We start from the raw sequence: 22,496 nt of genomic DNA on the forward strand, positions 1-22,496 counted from the left end.
TAGATTGACCAATGCCTGTACTAGGCACTTGTTTTAATAGTTCTATAGATTTCCTGCCTGAAAGCATTGCAAGATATGAAAGTTAAAATTAGCAAAGTTTACAATAGAACAATACAGTACATTGTTAACAAACAAGGAAAAAGTTATTTTATCAAAATATCTGTAGTTTCTTCTCCACCCAAATGTGCTTATTTTTTTTAATTCTAGGGTTTTTACCGCCAGAATACAGCATCTTATCTAGTCTTAAACAGGCACTGGACCACTGCATTTTTCTCAGTATATTCTGTTGTCTGTGCATGTCTTTTTAAACTCCATCCCAACTGAATTTTGCTTCAACATAATAACCAGCACCTTGCATTCGATTTAAAACATTAATTTAAAAACAAGCTCATTATACTGTTTAAAAAATGATGGGTACCATAAAACATTTGTGCAGCTGCAGAAATATGAAACTCAAAAGGGAAACTCAACAAAAGATCTATGTCAACTTAATCATGCACCAGGCACCGAATAAATATGTGCTGTGCAGTACTCAACTCAAGTCTACTGGGGCAACTTATGTGTTTTCAGTTTTTTTTTTGCTTTAGTACAGAAAAGAAAAATCATCGGTCAGTAGAAACGAACCCTGGGTGTTGGTAATGAGGCTGGCTACAATCAACCTCTCTGTTTGCATTCAATCCAGTAATTAGACTGTAAGTAGAAAATGCTGAGAGAGTAAAACACTGCAAGTAGTAATGTGGTCACTGAGGCTAGAGGGAGCATTCTCTGCACTGAACCCCTCACAAAACTAAAATGAAGTATGTGCAATTCAAAGCACAAATGCAATGCTTTTTAAGCAGGTGAACGGTGTAAGTTTTTGGTAGATCCAGTACAGGGGGTGAGAGTAGTGATCCTTTGGCTTGCCATCACCTCTCCTTGTGGAGTGCCTCTGTTTAATGAAGCAGCAATATATTTTTTTACAATCCAACGTGGGGAAACAGAAGATGTTGATGATGAAAAAAATAGTTGCAATTAGGTTCACGCCTCATGTGCAAGTATATGTTCTTCTTAGATATGAATCACACAGTTATTACCTGCCAACAGAAAAGCAGATTGAATGATGCCAAAACTAGACCTACAGAATTGCTCACAATGCAATAACAATCTGTTTGTGAAAGGAACATTGTGAGTAACAGCAGACAAGCACCCCCCTCCATGGGGAAAAGTCCTATAACAGTGATTTGTGGGGGCTCCATTGAAATGGTCATGCTGTTGTCATTGTGTCAGCACGCAACTAAGGCTAAATCCTTGAGCATCGATCCTCTCATTTATTTTTGTTGGGGTCATAATACAGGGTGCTTCCATTTTTCATTTTGCAGTTGGACAGGCAGGTAAAATGTGAGTTGAACCCATAGCTACGGTACGTTTGTGGTATACAGATTGATGGATTAGCAGCCCGACAGACTGAAGGGCTTTTACTTTTCTCTTACCCGGTAGGTATTGATCTGGTAGTGATTAACTGGTTCCCCACTGCTACACTCACTTGGACTGAATACCCTGTACACTGACTATTTTCCACACAGTAAAAACAGTGCTAATTTCACAGCATTCCCCATCAGTGAATTATCAAACAAAATAAAAACAAAAAATAACAGCAGGCACATGAAATGTCCCCTTTTTGCACTGGACAGAGTGCTCTTCAGCAGAAATATTTCTCATATTTGATGTAGCTGGTGTCTTTTTCACTGAAGACATTTTAAAGACATTGTGCTGCTCAATGTGTTCAATCATTTAACGGAAACACTATTCTTTCAGAAATATGAATTTTCATGGGGAACTACATTTTACACAGAAATTGTGAAATCCGTGATAACCGTGAAAAAACAGTCTTAACTATATACATTCACAAAGCATAACAGCATGCTAAAACAGACAGTTTAACACTGGAACATCTCGTTAATACAACAAGGCTAATCAATGTCCAGGGGATGATCAATTTAATGAGCAGTTATGGGTTTTGTGATATGGGTTTTGTCATTGTACAATGATGCATCCATTTCTCTGAAAACCGGTTGAGACGCGATAGAGTACATGATGTTAGCATAGTCAACACACAGTAAAACAAAAAACAGAGCCGCAATCCCCTTGCCTACTCTTTGTCATGCATTACTAAACAGATCATTTCCCTGGATGGATCATGCAAGAACATTGAAATAAACACACTTCATCATTTTGAGAAATAAGCTTTAAACATAAATCAGCTAGCTCTTCAATTTTGGGAAATGCTGTGGCTACAATATTCTTGCTCTCAGCCAATGATTTACAAGCAAGAGCTGGGATAAACGTATTCTGAAAAGGGCATGCTGATTCATTTGAAGCCATTAGAGCTCAGCAAACACATAATTGCACCTCAGTGTTAAACTTTCCATATTAGCTCAGCCAATCGAAGAGGAGCAGTTATTGCACTACAGTAGCACTTTATAATCTATAAAACCTCTCCCTGACAAGCAAACACAATCCAGTAAAAAACAAAAACACTTTTAAAATGGATTCATGCACAAAACATAAAATGGTCATTTGTTGAATGCCTTGCTAAATTCTAGTCACCCACAGATGTTTTTACTTGACCAATGGCTTCAGAGACAATCGTACAAGAAAATAAAACTTGAGTAAACACACTTTACATCCTTTTCAAAGGCACTTTACATTCCGCACAGCAGCCGTGTACTGTACAAGCACTACAAAACAGTGTGGCTAAAAGTTGCAGAATCAACACATACGCTATTGATTAATTCCTAACATGTGCATCTTACTTAATGCCAATGGCGTTTAAGAACGCTGTTGAGCCTTTGTAGATGTAATAGGACAGCTTAGTTATGATCTCCAATGCCAAGCTGTGTTTAATGGTTTGCTTATTCCCTGTCGCTGCTGTTACTTGTGAAGTTCCATGGACCTACAGTACTTAGAGGCTATGATAATACTAACTTAAGTGCTATGACTGTTGTTAAGAACAGGATACCAAAACAGGCTCTGGTTGTGTTGGATAAGAAGTCTTCATCAGTATTAGATGTTTATATTAAATAGGAGGTCAGTGGGTTGCATTGATTTACATTGATGTTTCCTACTAAACCAATATATTATGTATGTATGTATATTTCAGACCTCTGGGAAGTTTGCCTGATTTGTGTCAACATAGAACAGATAAAACAAACATTTTGCACTGTTTGACACAACGTAATACATTTCAGCACAGGCTTCCAATAAATACAATGCATAACCAGCCTACACCAATGTCAACGAATGCTACATCGGCTACACCACTGAATATTACTCACATTACAAACAGATGAAGCTCATAGCACATAACCTGCTAAATCAATTGCTGATGAAACACAGTATAATGAGAGCCTACTTACAAACTGTAATTCTGCTCTACACAGTTTCTAGAAACAAAGGGAGAGGGTCGTTAAAGTTTGTAATTGATAACTCGAGTTTTAATGAACAAATCACTATGTAGCATATATTTTGGCATTTTCAAGCGGTCGTTATGCCTATTTTATTATTAAATATATTATTACACCTTATTATGCTCCACAATGGAGCGCACCTTTATAATCATTGTTAACCATCAATTATTTAAGTATTTAAGCATCATTATCTCTGTTCCTTTGAAAAAATAGAAAACAAACAGTGGATATGTGCAATATTAGCAGAAGCACTAAGGGGAAGCCTTACATTATGACAAAATGACTATTGCCTGATACAACACTGGGTGTCTGCCGTTATTCCTGTACCATAACAAGTATGTTAGCAACAACATCCCATGACAGCAATAGAAAACCGGAGCTGACCTACAGCCAGGCCAAAAGGGTTGCATCACCCTATAGAATTAACCAATTCTGCTTCATACAGTTGAATGAAATCTGCTGAATAATGTTACGTTTACATATTGAATTTCATACCGTGTTGTAGTTTTCCATATATGTAACAAAAAACGAACAGAAATGCAAAAACATGACATTTTGAAATCTAACATGAAATGCTGTACTTCTATTATGGTCTCAGGTAGACTTTTGCAACATCACTTTGTAGTTTCTTTGATTACACAATGTAAAAAAAAAATATCAATTATGTTCCTTTTTTTTTTTCGATGATGTGTCAATCCTAAAATTCTAGGTAAGGTCAGCAGCAATCTAACATTTTCATGCAGCTCAATCGATAAAGCTGTATCTTGAAGTCCTTAGGATCATAGCATCGAATCCCAGTTTTATTGTATTATTGTTTTATGTTACAAAAGACTTTTCTTCTAATAGGAGTTATAGCCTTTCTTTGAAATATATATTTGAGTGAAAAATAGTGAAGTTTACATTCCTGTTACATATGCTTTAACCTCAGATGGCCGTGGAAAGCTTCTGTAATATAATTCTAAAATCTTACAAAATCTCTTTTTAGTGCACCGCATGTTTAATTAATGCTAAGCTTCTCTTGATGTGTAACACCTGAAATACTAGCAAAGCCCCTCCCTAATTACCATACAATGACACCCACTGGCGCCGCACTAGACGTTTGTTGGAAAATGGAAAAGGATAAGGTCAAGTGGATTTCAAGTCTCCTTTTTTGCTGTAGTCACAGTCATATTAATGGATGGTGTCTTTGGCACAGGTGATAAGCTAGTGCTCTGGGAGTACCAGAATTACAGCCCTGATTTAAAACCATAAACACAGATTTAAAACAACAAATGCAAATGCTACATTGTATTCCAACCACTTTACCCCAGCAACAAACAGAGGCACAAGAATCTGCTGATCCAGCCGCAAGTGACAAAGACTCTCCCAAGAAATCCCTTTGAGAAGGAAGCTTGTTTAATAATGTAATGTCTCTGAAGTTTTAAATCAGTACTGTTTTTATTTAAAACAGCTTACATTTCTTAAATGAGAAATTAGGAAGACTCTCTCATCTGCTTTCCTTTTTCGCTTGGGCACCTAACTTGAAGTGTCTGAAATTAAAAAGAGGAATCAAAAATCCTGAGCACCCTGGAAGCATTAGACATATATTACACACACTTACCTCAAGTAATATAATGCATGAAGTTCATTGTCTCCACCAGATTACTCGTTTTTAATAATAATAATAATAATAATAATAATAATAATAATAATAAATAATAATAATAATAATAATACATTGAAAAGTATAAAACTAGCAAGGAACTGCTCAGAACAAAATGTGTCCTGCTCCTGGCTGCAGCTAAGTTGTTTCTTGTTAGCTATATACTTTATTTCTTATTAGCTATATACCTTGTTTCTTGTTAGTTATATACCATTAAAGATGTGTTTGCCCTTTGCACTGGAATCAGATGTTTAACAAAGAACAGGCACAAAGACAATATTGTGAATAATGTCACAGTAACGTTTCAGCATCACTTGATGACCTTCATCAACATGTAACATGTTTCATTAATACCATCTGGAGATCCAGTCTTGCTTATAAAATATACAATACATACCTGCAGCATGTGCAGTACAAATGTGCCCCACTGTGTTAGTGAAATCCACTACAGGCAACATCTTTTTGAAAACAGAGTAATAAGTTGCAATAAGTAACAATGTAGGCTTTTAGGCCCCTGTGAGACACTATATTTAATTATCTGAAAAAAGAGACTGAAAACACACAGCCTTCAACAAACTACAAGGACAGATCCCTGTGTGTGCTACACACTACATTCTTTCTGGCCAAGAAACATATTTTAGAATGAAAGATGCCGTAACATATTGTGGCTGGCTCCTGTGTAAAAAAATTAAATAAATACGTCTGGAAATGTGGGATACAACATTATTGAAACATTCAAAGCACTCCTTGAAGTCATTAATAGTGGAATATTTGAGTAACAATATTAGGGGATCCTTAATGATCTAAAAGAGGAGATTCCTGAAGGTATCCTATTTGGATCCCTTCACGGGTGAAGTGGTTAATATATAACTGCTGATGTACAGTACAGTTCCATTAATCACTATATTGAGGCCAAAAGGGTATGTCCAGCATCAATGACTAATAGCAGCAATTGAAACAATATACAGTAGATCAAAGCTCTCCAACCTCTGTGGCTAAAAGAGCCATTAGGATTACAAGGAAGTCCTTACAGAACCATAAGAGAAACAATATATCAATGTTTAGTTTACTTAAAACCTGACTGCAGAAGCATCAGCACAGACGATTGGACTGTATGTGCTTCAGTCTTCAAACACAGGCTGTCCTTGCTGTCTTTTCAAACCAGTTAAAAACCTTCAATGGGACACGTCAAGAGAGCTGTGTTGTGGAGCTCAATGAGTCTATGGCTCAAGAGTCACAGCTCTGATGTAGCCCAGCAAACGCCCCTGTACCACATTATGTTTTCTAAAATGCAATGATAGAATGGCACACTCATGTAGCCATGTAGCCATGGAAACATTCTCCAATAATATTCAGAAAAAAAGTACTGAACATATTGTTATCCACAGCAACGCGATTGCCACTCAGCTGTCCGCCTGACACTGCACTTCAATGTTCTTTCCATTTCTACTATTGAAATCAGTTTCTGCTTACAGAATTGAAATGTTTTGGAACAATGAAATTAAGCAATTAATAGGTGGTTAGTCTAATAGCTGGGATCTCTGAAACAAATCTGTCTATGGCATTATAAGAATGCCTTTGAATTGAGAGGCTAGGGGGGCAATCTAGAGTTTCAATATTAGTCTCGCTTTAAAATCACTCATTCCCACACATCTATGGCAATTCTGTTGAAAGTTGTCTTTTTGAGAACCTGGCTCAAGAGTCCATGTCAAGTGTTTCATCAGTAAGCGGTGGTTTTAACACAAGTGTAGTTCATTTGTCATCTTTTCTGTTATTGTCTAATAACAGAACAGCTGACCTCCGTAGAAAACAATGAGGGAGCATTGTCCATTTGTTGTACAATCTCTAATAGATCATGAATGGCAGCTTGAAAAAACAAATTGTATATATTATTAAAATGCATGCGAGTGCAGTCTGTGAGTTAGTAGCTGTGACAGAATGTTCCTCCATGGAATAAAATAGAATTTTCCACATGTTGTTATTGTTGTTATTTTTTTTCTCACATTGAGCTCATGTAATGTTCAATACATCTTCACCCTTGTTGCCATTACTCTCTCACCTTGTCCCTTGAGATCAGCTTTACCTGATCACCTGCATTTGAAATCAAAAATGAAATCCATTTACCTCAACCCTGTATTAGTTAATATGTGATAACTGAAAATGAATTGCACAGTAATAGAATGACCTGCCCCAAGACAGGAGCAGGAATCAATTGATCCGATGTCACAGGCGACTAGAGGAGATAGGAGAAGAAGTGCCCAGAATAATGTTACCTTGTAGTGAGAATACAAAGTTTTTCTTCTATAGCTCCAAGATGGCTGTATAATCTATTACTGTCCATTTAAACAATAAAAGTCACTTGTGTGCTAGCATGTGCATCCATCTATCTCGACTGTAAAAGAAAATCTATACTGTTATCACACACAGAACGAGCTCACTGAAAGATACCACTGGTATAAAAAAACAAAAAAAAAAAAAGTTTGTATGGGAAATGGGTCACAGGAAAGCATGTGTACCTTTGGTAGCATCTGGCTATTAAATGTGTGAGGGATTCAATAGAACATCTTATTTTAAAAGGGCCAATCTTCATCTAAATGAATTAAAATCTAATGCAGCCCTTTTCAGAGGTAATAGCTGTATCTGTGTCCATGCCTGAGTGGTTGCCACTTGGCACATTACCCCAGAAGGAATCACTGGCAGCTGCTATCATTTAAAGCTCTGCTAGTTTGAATTTTTCACTTGAGATACCCATCACCTCTCTTCAAAGTCTTCATCAAAAATGCCATGTGTCTCTGAGATGCTTGGCTTGTTCTGCGTAACAAAAGCGCTGTCACCCCCCCTGCTATGGTCACTCTGGGTACCCAGATTTAGGTCTTCATCAAGTCAGTCTTCAAAGCTCGCAGATCAAACTAAATGCTTGCTTGCTGATAGCTGTCTCTTAAAGTGAGTCGCACTTTCTACTTGTTCATGCATCTCAATTGTGAGGCTCCGTCTGCTCAAGTGACTGAGCTCGCTAGGGGATTTCTCTCAGAGAGTGAGAGAGAATAAAATAAGGAATCTCATTGGAAATTCTACAGAGGAACATATTCATCATTCACATTCCGCTGATCAACTTCTTTTGAAGCTGAAACAGCACAGACAGGGTAACAGCCTGAGATTGAAACATGAAACATGTAACCTCAATTGAAGTCAAAATCTTCTGGTTTAAAGAATATAGTCAATAACAGTTAAGATTCACTACTCAATAGGGGTATGCAATGGATCTCTGTATTATGGCTCAAATCACTTCATCTTATTTCATTGCTGCAGCTTATTTTAAAGGGGTTGTAGATAATGACATAATGAATAGATAATGACATTGCAAATAACCTTTTAAAAGTCTGAAATACCCAAATAACTAAACTGAACTAAACAAAAACATCTCATCTCTAGCCCATACATATTCTAGAGCAATCTGTTATTCACCTATAACTAAGACAACTACAATACCAAAGGTTGGCACACAAAAATGACTTGAGATTGTGAGATTGAAAATGTGACATTTGATCACTGAAGCTGCCAAGGCCACCAAGCTTGCTCAGCAGTAAAGTTTAAATAAACCAAAGTTTCATTTTTCAAAGCTTTTTACCCATTAATATATAGACATTTTCACTCAAGTTGGTCTTCAATCAACACGTGTACTCTGAGCAGCAGCTATAAAAGTGATACATTCAGCTGTCAGATTTGAGAATGTTTTGTGGGTTTTATTTATTACTTGAAGTATGTTTCTTATTGCCAAGAAACAAACTTCAATATTTTATTTTTACCTCCATACCAAGTGTTATTTTTGTAATGCACCTTGTTAATAAGCTATCACTATCACTCGAAATCAACATGACAGCTTTGATTATTATAAAAAAAAAATGCCTTTCTTGTTTTAGACTAAGATAAAATGCTGACATCAGGCTCTTTTTCATCCAATGCTTCTTCAAAAGCACACATCCTTTCTGTTGCTTCAGATCAGTCAAATTGAATCACAACCCATTAGGCTATATTTAATCTCTTCAAACTGCCATTCAGCCAGGAGATTCTTATTTCAAAAAGAAGAAAAAAATGAGTCACATGGCTCATAATACAACAATTATAATAAAAATGTTTTTAGTTTTACCTCAGGAAGGCCAACTAACCGCATAGATTGGGTCAACTAGTGTAACTACAAACCGGTAAACAGAGCCTGCATTGTTATTTGAAATATTTACATTTCTGTTTTTCTTATTACATTTTCAAAGCGTGGAACTGTGTGGCAGTGCCCTCAGATTAGCCTCCTGATTTTGCAATAGAAGAATCAAATAGCAAGAAGAAAAAATGACAAGCCATCCAGAACAGCAGGAGAAAAAAGGAGCTCCCTGAAGCCAAACAGTACCTGTATGCTACAATAGTGACGTGTTTTAGTTAGTTCAATCAAAAGAAAAGGGAAGCAAGCTGAAGTAGTCTTTCTGCAAGATTCCACTGATAACACATCTCATGTGAGAAATTAACCTCCATTAGATGTGTCCTGGTGATTCACAGCATCCATTTCAAATCAAATAGAAAACACATACAGCATGATTACTGGGTCGCAAAGTGATTTCTAAAAGCTGATTTGGGTCACTAAGTATATGGCTTTCAAAGGGTTTAGATTAAATGAGTTGTGTATTCACTTGTTGATGCTTTAACAATATAAATCAAGTGATGTGGTTACATTCACCAGGCTTTAAACATCATGTAGGGACTTCATTCTTATTTTGCTCCTTTTGAAAATCTTACAAATAATGCATTCACACAATCTGCATTCCAAAAAAAAAAAAAAAAACCCTTGGTCAATAATAAGACGTATTTAATCCTAGTTAACCCCAGTAAATCTATGTTTGATACCCCCTCAGAATTATAATAAGCATTTCTGTCAGTGTGACAAAAGGACTACTGAGGCAACACACAAAACAACAGTATCAAATACGTAGTCTTGCACTTCAAAACTAGCATATCATTTTCTAGATGACAACCTAAGATGGTACACAACATTAGGAAACATAGCGAGGGCTCAGCGAATCCATGTACCGATATGTAACGTGTATTCAAGCAAAAGCGGCTTTTGAAAAAAAAAAAAAAATCAAGGCTGGTAGTAGGGAAGAGAAGTGGGGGAGCATAACTGTGCAAAGACCAATGCTAATACGCTTCCCCACCTCGCTTCCTTACAATCAGCTATGAGAAATACTTCTATAATTCTGAAACATTTAAGAATGGCAAACAACAAATAATCACACATAACACACATAAACGGATATTAAAGAGGTAACAAATGAAATGATAGAAAATGTCGACCATGCTGTCCCTGAGTGGCACATGTGGTGCACAGGGTGGGTCATACTATGGGTTGAGAGACCAATACGTTATACAAACTTGATATGGCGAATGTTTATAATATCTTCAGGTACGTTGTGCCCACTCCAGCTTGCACTGCTCATTCGGGTTAATGTAATATAATATCATTTTTGATTGTTTGCTTTGTTTATTGCAGGATACAAAAAATGCTAAACACGATTTATCATATACAGCTATTGCCAAAAGTTTACCATCACCTTATAGAATGAACTAATCTTGCTTCAAAAAGTCGAATGAAGCCTGCTGAATAATGTTATGTTAACATATTGAATTACACACTGCTTTGTAGTTTTCCATATACGAAAAACGGACAACAATTTAAAAGTGTGACATTTCGAAATCTAACATGAAATACTGTACTACTATTATATTGTTCGGCAGATATCATTTTTGAAGTTTCTTTTATTACATGATGTAAAATAAAAAATAACAAATATGTTAATATAGTTTTCTTTTTTGAATGATGTCTCAGTCCTAAAATTGTAAGTGATGCAAAACTTTTGGCCACAGCTGTAGCTTAAAATAAGCATTTCACATCACAGCATGCATGAATTCAATAAAAAGCAGGTGCCTGTACCTTATCCCAGGTGCTTCTTATTCTAAACCTGTTTGTAAAAATACTTGTGCTTATTCAGAGCTTTACAATACATGTCAAACACTTTAACCATTTCAAAAGCATATAATCAATCTTTACTGATACTGCACAAGACATTATTACAACACAGGCAAAAATCCGTGACACACTTGAAACTTGGTTTGTAACATCTAGAGGCACTGCCAAATGCTGTTTGATATTATGTTTTCTTTAGTGATATACATGTAAATAATTTAGGGATAAAATCTATGCAAAGTATAATTATACCTACCCATTCTTTCACCAATCTATCTATTTATGAAAAGTACAAAATTTACAATACCAACCCCTTGTACTAGGCAGCCATACCCTTATCTTACCCACTGTACTTTTATTTTAATGTTCTTTTAAAATGAGCTACCTAGTCTTTTTACCTACCTATTGTACCTTTTAAGGAGGCCTGTGTTCAAATCCTCAGTGGACCCACCTTAAGAGCTACTGTTGTGCATGCTGGGATATGTATTTCTTTGTTGAATTTAATTAGAGGTTACATTTTATATTTAACATTGATGTTATAAAATATGATAAAAGAAAGGTAAGGTAAATTCACTTGTTTTTTTTATAAACACTGCCTGGTGTTCTGTTATACTTAAAGTGCTGTTGAATCAGATGTAACAGAGATTTACTTTATATTGCATTTCACCTGGGTATATAGTGGTGATTTTTGTACATCTCCTAAAACATAAATCTGCAACACAGCTTGCCTGGTCTGGAAAGAGCAGCCTGGTTCGACAGCTTAATCAGTCAGACACCCTGCCAGCTTAATCAGTCAGATACCCTACCAAGAACATCCATGTTCTCTGGGTTTTTATGGTGTAAAGACACACGAAGACATAGTTCAACCACATCACCACTGGGTCTCTCAGCTGCTTAACTCATCCCCTGTGTAAAGGGCTAAGCAAAATGACTGCTGTTTCCAGTTTCATATCAGCATCCCCCATGCTCTATATCTGGGGCAGCCTATAATTCATAGCTGATTCCAAGGGTCACGTTTTTGGCCTTGTAATGCCGGGAAAAGGTTAATGGTGATGTGTGGTGCTATACCCTCCACAAATATGGGATCACATAATGAGCACTGCTATCAACTGTGCCAGAAAAGTGCAGTGCGTCTGAACACAAGTCATAAAAAGGTACATTTCATAGTGGTGTGTTTACTACTTCACATTTTCACAGCTTGCCAGTGTTCTTTTTTTTTCAGTGCTGTTAAAATGTTATATGTTGGCATATACAGTAAGTTAGATATTGTGATTATATATAGACTCTAGCAAAAATTTTAATATAATAAAATGACAAACTCTAAAGGTGTTTCATTTCCATTGTTATTACAAAATACAATACTGTTTTATTTCCTCCATTATAATTACAAAAACCCAAAATAATTAACGTTAAAGTACGCATTTAAAAATCGCAATTTTCAACTGTTTACAGTTTAGATAAATCTATTATAGTTTTATATATAATATATATATATATAATAAATAGATATATATATATATATATAGATATATATATATATATACAAACTTTTGTAATTAGTGTCTTGGGTTAGTTTCCAAAATTATTGAGCTTTTTTTTAATTTTTTTATAGTATATTTATAGTAGTAATCAACAGTGCTTGCACACTTAAGTAGCACCTTCTTCCCTTTGCTGTCTTTCACAGTGAAATCCCTCTGGTCACTGGTACATTCTTCTGGGGTTTTTGTGTGTACGCATTTTCGTACATTTTGACACAATTCCGTTTTAAATCTTCTGTATTTAACTGTAAACTAGTTTTAAATCCCACTAACAAACCTCCATCCTGATTGTTATCTCGTTTTAAATCTGTCAAGCGGAGTCTCCAATAGGAATGCGGGTTTAAAGTATTCAGAACAAACCGATGATAGATGCAAGTCAAGAAGGCGGGACATTGCCCAGCAGCACTGGGGAATGTATTAATTATTATTTTTGTAGTAGGTTTTATTTTTTAATGGGAAAAGGGAAAAGTCAATGTGAATTTTTTCAGCGACTACATTTGTTTTTTGTATCAGGGGTGTTTTATCGGTTAAAACTGAAAATCAGAAGTCCTAAATATGTTACATTTGTGATATTGAGTTTTTGTCAGCTCTAGGAAAGCTGCTTCTAGTTATATCTTCCTAATATGTTGATTAATTGATTGAAACCAATTAATCAACATTGATTGATTGTGTTTTGAATATAGTAGTGTATTTGAGTATATTGGCCTATATACAATTTTACATAGAGATTTACACGTACATTACGATGTATATATTTTTATTGTAATGTATGCTGATGGATTTAAAAGATCATCCAGCTCAGAATAATGAGATGAGCTGTATGAGCATGACTTTAAACACTGATAAACATGCTGTTTAAACCGCTTTTTCTGGCCGGAAAACTAGTGATGTGCAGTTTGATTCTTTTTACTGACTATATATATATATATATATATATATATATATATATATATATATATATATATATATATATATATATATATATATATATGATCCTTGCTGCCAGATTTTTCCTTTCAAACACATTTTTATAACCGAGTAATTCAGCAAGATGTATTTGTTTTGGTTAGTCTATCAGTGAATCAAATGAACAAATCTTTTTCGATTCACTAAACTGAATGAATCAAACAAATCGAGTCAGTAAAAAGAATCAAACTGCACAACACTAGTTTTCCAGCCAGAAAAATAGGTTTAAACAGCATGTTTATCAGTGGTTAAAGTCTGGTTTCCATATGCCCTAATAAATGACCATTTTAATGCAACCACTGAGATTAACCTCATTCACCATGTGAACATAGCTCATCTCATTATTCTGAGCTGGATGATCATTTAAATACATCAGCATGCATTACCATGAAAATCACATATTCATTGTTATTACCATAGTGTGACGCATTAAATTTAATGTGCGCCACAATATGCCATGTATCACACGCGATAATTAATAAAATTGCAATAGAAAATACAGAAATATTAACACTTTAATTGCAATTATCATGCACCATAACATTTAGCGCCCCTTCGTAAATGACGCCCATAGTCCCTTTCTGAAGCACAGCTATTGGCACCTTTAGTATCATTTATAGGAAATGATATTAGAACTTGATATTAATACACACCCATTCTTTTATTGCCATAAATGTTTTGCTGTATGTTTTAGATTTTACCTAGTTTGGATGTGTCATAATGCTATAGGTTACAATGCTGGTGTACTATGGATAATAAGTAGGCCTTGCAAAATATTGTTTTCACTCCAGGGTTTACAGAAGCCTGAAGCTATCTAGGTGAGACTGAAAAACAATCTGCCAGCATTTGTGAGTGGTATGCATACCATCTGTTAATGCCTGCAGTGATATTTACTGAGATGTCCTTGGAGACCCTATAAAGACCTCAAAGTGGTTCCTTCCGAATTTTTAGACATGACAAATGGATAAACGAGACCAATGGGATCCGTTAGCAATGTCTGCCCTTGTATAGCTTTGAGTGAAAAGACATTCACACATCCCCACCTTCATATTTTATATTGGTAAGAAGATAATACAGTGGTGCCTAAAGGTATGTTTAAATCCACCTTGATATTATTACAACTGTGGAAATGTATGTACAGTATTGTATAGGAAAATTATTTCTGACAGTTGTAGTTTGTATTATGATAATAACTATTGTGCTAAACATCTGCCTTTAAATTATAAATAAATATGTAAAATATCAAGAAATGATGAAAAGCTAATTATGTTCTTTGATTTTCATTGTAAAAGGCTGCAAACTAAAAAGTAATATAATTTAAAATTAAGATGTTTTAAACAACATTTCTTAGCCTAATTGTTGACAAAAATATTCATATATAAGTGGTTATGTCAACTCAGATTGGAGCTTTTTACATTGAAAAGATAAAGGCGTCTATACCTTTTGGCATCACCAGATATCAAAGTCTGTTACACTGTTTACTCATAGTAAAGCTTAGCACATTGAAATGGGCTCTGCTCGCACTTCAAAGAGTTATTTACATGATTATTTATTAAATGTGTAAAGGAAAAGGTTACATGTTTTATAACCTTATATTGCTGTAGTCTTGTTAATACAGTACAGGGAGCTAAAGACAGTCCTACAGAAATGGCAAGTGGAGTTGACAGTTTTCTGCAATCAGTACAACATTTGAGTGCTTCTAGTTATAGAATTAATCCTGCTTTAAAATGTCTTAGCTGGCCTTTTTTTAAGAGTTTGAAACAATACCGAAAACACTATATGCTAGACACCAAATGATTTTTCACCAATTACAGGCCTGACAGGGTTAACGTGCTGCACTCTGATCTCTAACGAGTCATGAACTTCTGATGAGGCTCTTCTAAAGAAAAATCCTATGTCAATTGGAAGTCATTTTGGTACTGTATTATTAAAGCAAATGTGAAACAAAGTGAAGGGTGATTTAACTTGGGGTCTTGCAATATTAGTCATCTATCCTAATGCATTCTGCATACCTCAGGGACACAATTAATAAAAGATTTGTTAGTCTTTAAAATGACTGCATAGTTGCACTTGAACAGATGAAATCACATGTTTAATTGAATGCAGTGAGTCCAGTGATAGATCTAAAGTTATGCTTTTTATTTGATGATTAAACGGTAGCTGTATTCGTCCACTGATGAAAGACAAAGAGAAGGAGATGTGATACCTTTTATTGGAGTAACTAAAAACAAAAAATGAACCACAAGCTTTCAAGACCTCAAAGTTTCTTCTTCATTTTTTTGATTAACTTCCAACCCCAGTTACCAAGGATGTCTAGTGTCTAAAATCCAAAGTTTAGCGCAGCTGTCTCTCTAGTAATTCCACACTTGAATACAGGGACTGTACTTGATATTGATTGCAGATAGGAGCATCACGTCATTATATAAGCTCTGGTTGCTGAAGCAGCCCAGCTTCAAACTTCAAAACAAAATCACATCACATAGTTACCATACATAAGGTAGTCAGACTGCTACAGGATTTTAAAGGAGATTGGTTTGGGGATATTCTTCAGCTATTCTCTTTTCTCCCATCTATTGGGGCTACAGCCTCTATGGACAACAGGGACCTTAAACAGTATGCAAGCAAGTAATGTAGGGCTGGGGCATTGCTTTGAACTGCTGGCAGAATTAAGAGAGACGAGTTAACTAATTGCACTAAAGCAGTAGTAATTAATTTGCATGTCTTTATAGTTACAAAGAAAGCTTTGATCTCGTTACTGTGTGTTATTCATACGTAAAGATCTAAAGGGTTCAGCTTTTCTTTCAATAACGCTGGCTCAAGTCAGCAATCCTTAAGGGAACTGTCCTGGTAAACACAAAATAACATGAGTCAAGTCATTAGGTCCAACATCTTCTACAGTGATAGAATGAGACAGATTCTCCGTAATGATAAAATAAGATACGTTAAACACGCCTGCACAACCTTAATATTTCTTAAAGATCATTCAAACATTTGATGATCCATAGTTAGAAGAAACGCAATGTTTACTGACAAAATGTCTCTTTTCAAGCACTTCTAAAAGCTCAACATAGAAAATGACTACTTGGAGTGTGCAGCTTTGCTTTCTGTCTCCACTGAAGCTGAGGATGTATTGAGATTTTCGAATGCACTAACTCACAGTTGCTACAGGTGTAGAGTGAAGAGATGTCTTTATTTTAAACCAGTTAGATTTTTTTGTTTTTTGTTGGCATAGGTAATAAGAAAAGCAAATGATGTTCTATGCAATAGAGAGTGATAAAGAATACAAATAATAAGATATTAAACAGATAAGGAATGCAATATTATGAGCATGTGTAATGTATAAGGAAGCCCTTTAATAGCTTTAATTTAGTGTTTCACATACAACAGTTATGAACAATCCATGATTACATGCCAGAGATTGTATTTATTGATGTTTGCAGAAAATAATACAGTTTTTCTCTGCTTAGATTCATTTGAACTCTTGCACCTAATTCTGTGATTCAACGAGTGTGACTAGCCAACACAAAAATAATCAATTCACCTTAAATAAACTATGCAGTTCATATTTACTGTATATGGATTTCTGCCTGGAGCTGGAATTTGATGTTAAATTCTTGTTCAAGGGAAGGATCTCAAAGTTGAATGACAGGTTGCTTAACAATCCCTTTCTTTCAGTTTAAGGAATTTTAAGTATTCTGTGTCTTAGCAAATAAATAAAAGACACTGGAATGTGCTTATAATTATATCATCACACAACAAACAGTTAAACATGAGAAGAGAAAGTGTAACAGAGAAATGTGTGTTAAAGTTGTTTATTATGTTTTGTAACAGTAGCAACTGTGTTAGTTTTTTTTTGTATTTTTTGCTTTGTTTATTTTTATTACAAACATGCTGCTAATTGCACAGAGTGCATGGGTTGTACTGGATACTGTCACTTCTTGGTGAGATGTTAGTCCTGAGGCACAACCGAGTGTCTGCAACCAACCAAGTAGTGACAATGTCCAGTACAACTCGTGCCCTCAGGTGCCTTACTGATTTTATAAAACACATTTATAGATATTTAAAAAAGGAGAAAGTTTATAAAGATTTCTTAACATTTTGAGGTTTAACCTTCCACAACAGAAAATAGTCCCTATAAACTAAAATAATAATCAGGTAAAACATTTACGTTCTTTACTGTTTTTGATTACGGTAATAAATGCATAAGTATATTAATATATATATATATATATATATATATATATATATATATATATATATATATATATAAACAATAAAAACATTGCTTAGTTGTGTTTTAGTTCATTTGGTTGTATAGACATTCATTTGAATGTTGCCGCTAATTGCACATTATTAAAGTAACTGTCAATTGCTATAGAAGGGGGCATTGAAGTGCTGAAAAAGGAGTTGCTTTCATCTAATCTTGTTTGTTTATTTGGCGATGGCATGGAGTGTTCCCCTGACGAGATGTTGCTCCAGTGCTTTGTATTTTCTAGCGAGGGTGTCCAGTAACTCTTCAGAGATGCTTCGGATCTGTACCATCTGATAGGCATGCTTCTCTCGCTTGCAATCCAGCAATGGACAATCTTTGTATTAAGGTATTGCAGATGCTATGATTAGTGTAAATGTTTGAGGTGCCTGCCTTCCTGCATACTCTGGATAACATTGTTGCCAGATAATTCACTTCCATTGGCTCTGACATATACAACACAGTGCAGCTTCAGCCCTTTCTTTTATTTCAGTAAAATGGTCTGATTCGTGAAAACTGTAACTGCAATTCCCTCCCAAAAGGATTTCTCTGATGCCATGTAAGAGAAAACCGTAAACTGGAAAGACGCACAGTTTTCGTAGCTTCTCATCTGCCTTAGCATTAGGGTTAATCTACTCTCTTGTTCCAACCACGTTCTTAATTACTCGAGTGAACAATTAAAGATGTGAATGGAACAAGCACTTGGTCTGCTCGATTGAATAATGAATGGCATTGTTGGAACAAAGTCTTGGACTGCAGTTGATTGAAAGAACCACAGTCCTGTATGTATTAGCTACACATTTTTAGCAGCTACAATACCTATTCTTCCTCAAACACACGCCGCTGTAGACGTGACTCACATTTTGTGAATTGATGCAAGCAATTGGAAATGTTTGTGTTCTGCTAAATAAAGAGTTGGCTTTCTATGAGAAGATCGTGTATGGTATTCTTCATAGAACGAAAGAGAATTTATAACAGCTTGGGTCCTTAACAATGTTTAAATAGGGGGGGAATGCACCTTTCCAAAGATTTCCTTCTATCATATTTGATCAATTACTTTTCACCAACTAAATATGTAAATCGCATTTACCCACAGCTCTAAAGTCTGATCACCTTTGCTCAATAATTCCCACATTCACATAACAATGCCACTGCTTAATTTATATTAATATAGTTCTGCCCAACTGTGATTTCTGGCAGGTTGCTAGGTGCAGGTGCAAAGAAAATGACAGATGTCTTAGTCTTACCCCATTTAATGGGTATGTTTTCCATCCAAGCTCTCCCAGCACAGACGTGGTATCAAGCAGCACAACTGGAAATAAAAGAAATAACATTAGCATGTTCTAAAACCAGAGTAACAAGCCATTTAAATATCTACAGTGGACTCAATTTGGTTTCTCAGATTACATTTTATAGAAGGTGTCTTCTATTCAAGTTCTGTGTCCTTGTAAATAAACATGATATTGAAGAAGACGTGGGTCTTAAGAAACAATTTATTCCAGAACAATTGTGTTACCCAAAATTGTCTTTTTAAATCTGCACTGGGAGAATGATATCCTTTTTTATTTCATATTTATTGTCCCCAAAACATTTTAAGAATGCATAATGTACACGGTCATTTACTGAAGTAAAAAGTGTAAAATTACTTTTTGTTAAATGTACTTAAAGTGACACTATCCCAGGACAAACAAAAAGTATAGCATGATTTCACACTGAAGGAGTTAAGCACATGGGCTTTTGTATGTGGGATCTTTTTAGAAAATAGTTGAAGAGTATGTTCAAATCTGTTAGAAATATGGGGCAAAATTCTGCCAGAAGCATTTGCAATATTTTGATTGCATTAATTTACTCCTGATTTGGTATTCTCGGTAGATTGTTATAGGTATTAGTAAAACAACATATGAGTAGACCATCTAAAATGCATCTAATGAATGGTTTATTAGTATAATTTTGAGGCCCATGCAGAGCAACAACTACAAACGAGCAGTCTTAACGAATATGACAATTTCACAAGTCAATTTGCTATTAATTTATATAAATATATTATATATTAATATAAAAAAATATGCATTAAATCAGCTCCTGGCTCCAGTATGGCAGTGACAACTGTCAATCTCAAATCTAGAGATCGAGAACTCATAATAAGATCATAATCTTATAATAAGCAGAGGAAATTTAGCAAATAAAATGGAACAGGCCTCTTCAAGACGTGTAAATGAGCAGGCATTTGGTAATAAAAAATGTGCTTATGCAAGCTAAATGATTAGGAAGAACTAATATGGTCTGCAAAATCCGTGTTGCAATCCATGGAGCCAACTGGCAGCATAGGGTACTAATGCTTACGTATAGGGCTTATCCATATTCTGTGTGGCATCCCAGCGAACCCTCTTGGAGAAATGGTTACTAATGCTTATATATTGGGCTATGATGGGGTACACCCAGCCCCTGTGTTTATTTTGGATTATTGTTATTGAAATGTACTGTGTTGTGTTTGTTTGAAAACAATGTTTTCTTATTGTTGTTTTACAGCGTGGATGGGGTTTCAATTCTCAATACAGATAAACTTGTGAGAATGCATGGTCAGCAGCGAATGGTGTATTGACAGATTGTCTGCTGACCACGTATACGAGAAACCATGTGCAGAATGTGGTCGAGGGATAAACAAGGTAACTGATAGCCTGTTAATCCCTCGACCATGAGATAAAAACCAGCAGCTTTTGCTGACAGGGGTTGGGTTGTTCTTTCTGCTATATCCAGATTATCATTTCTGCCTACAGCCCCTCTTGGCCCCTCTTCTCCTCCACCACCAGCAGATTAGCTGCCCCCACCCCCCACTTACTCTAACCCCTATATCTAACCCATGATGAAAATAAACTGTGAATGAATAATTTTGTTTAGTTCCGTTGCTATAGCATTGTCAGAAAGTATTTAAATTATTTAAATATACATTGCAATGGGTGGCTTGGTGGCGCTTAAAGACAACAAAGGTAATTCACACTCTATTTGTATTATACTGTATCTGTTAAAAATCTTTCCTCGCCTGGGTGGCTGTGGGCAGTTGACCAGTCAGGGCAGATGCCGACATGATATACAATTCAAAGCTAATTCAGCATCTGTCTGCTGCAGCTGGACAATTCGCCAACTGCCCGGGCATTACGGCAACTGCCCGATTTCAGCAATCGTCCATAACATATGTCTATTATAAGTTAAACAGTCAAAATAGATGAACCAATGGGTGAAGTGGGTTTTTAACAGTTGATGTAATTACAGAACTATGGATCTCTGTGCCTTGTTCTGATTCGCTGTGACTGTTATGTGTTCTACATACAGTTCCTCAAGGCATATTGACAGTAAGTGTGGTCAGCATTTCTGTAATTTTTGCTGGCTACAAATAAGTCATTTCTGGTCCACCTGGGCTGATTTATATAAATAAATAAAACATTGCCCATCAGCACTTTGAAGTCTGTCCACCAAATCAATGCTCATTGGACGTGATTATGTTTGAAATTTGTCTGGGGAATTTGGGAATGGAACATATGCAGGGTCTGAATAATTGAAGAACCGAAAAGGAGAACTCCTTGGGGTATCAATTATATTTTACAGGTGTTATATAAATCATTTAAATAAAAAGTTTGGGACAGCATCCAAGACCTTTTGCTGAACTTAATAAGATTGTTATTACACAGATGTATGCCTTATGGCATCTAAAAATGTTTTGACATAGATTTTGGAAAGGGATATTCAACTGTAAAAATCTTTACAAATGGTTAACATCTCTGAACTAGAAAGTTTAGTTCAGTGCACACATCTCAACATGTTTTTGATGATCTACTAGAGTTCAATAAAAAGGGTCTTCTTAGTGCACTTTGATGGTTTAAGTGATAATGATAGGGCACATTGGGTGTAAAAGGAGATCATATTAGAGACTGAATCAGGATTTCTATCAAGGGAAGGAGACAGCTGTCTCTTAGTACTCTACGAGTACCCATTAGTTATGGCTGTTATATGACGACAAGTGTCTCGGTCTTTCTTTTTTTATGATCACAGATTTTTAATTTTTTTTTTAAAGACTGTTCTAAGCCTGACAGTTAAAGATTGTTACTCACTGGTTTCATAATAGAGATCTGTGCTGGTCTTCTGAACTGACCATACTAGTCTTCTGGGTATTAACCTAGGACCATTGGACCTTATTTACAGTAGGTCCCTACAAATTAGTTTTTGCCACCGTCACTTAGTGCCACTCTCTCCACTAGACTGCATTCATTTGTAAAAGTAAATGGTGTGAGCAACATTGATAAACTCTGATCATAGGTAAGGGTGGAAATGGCCATTTATGATCTCTTCATCTCTCTCTAACCCAGTCATGGATGATGAATGTGTCATTTCCTGGGTCTGGTGGGATTCATCTATTTTTATCTTTATCAATAAAACATGTCAAATTCCTGAGGACACTCGTTTTTTAAATCTAAGTTAAAGCAACAGAACTCATTTTCTTCTTAGTTAGGTCCTCAATTCCACAAGTCATTTCACGTTTCATTACAAGTTTAATAAATGATTCTTCCAAAAGCTTTGGTTTTTATTCTTTACTGGAAAATGATAATAGATTTCTGTATATCTAAACTACAAGTATCATGTGTCATCTTTG

General features: G+C 35.5%; 1 protein-coding gene across 1 annotated transcript in view; it reads right to left on the minus strand.

Annotated features, from left to right (window-relative positions):
• The window catches only part of LOC121327479 (ephrin type-A receptor 6-like), a 72,229-nt gene that overhangs the window by 29,650 nt on the left and 20,083 nt on the right, over positions 1-22,496 (minus strand). The window contains exon 2 of the mRNA XM_041271553.1: positions 19,099-19,163. Within this exon, the coding sequence (XP_041127487.1) occupies positions 19,099-19,163 (65 nt within the window). The remainder of the gene's footprint in view (positions 1-19,098; positions 19,164-22,496) is intronic.

This window comes from Polyodon spathula, chromosome 15 (genome assembly GCF_017654505.1).
Source record: "Polyodon spathula isolate WHYD16114869_AA chromosome 15, ASM1765450v1, whole genome shotgun sequence".
NCBI lineage: Eukaryota > Metazoa > Chordata > Actinopteri > Acipenseriformes > Polyodontidae > Polyodon > Polyodon spathula.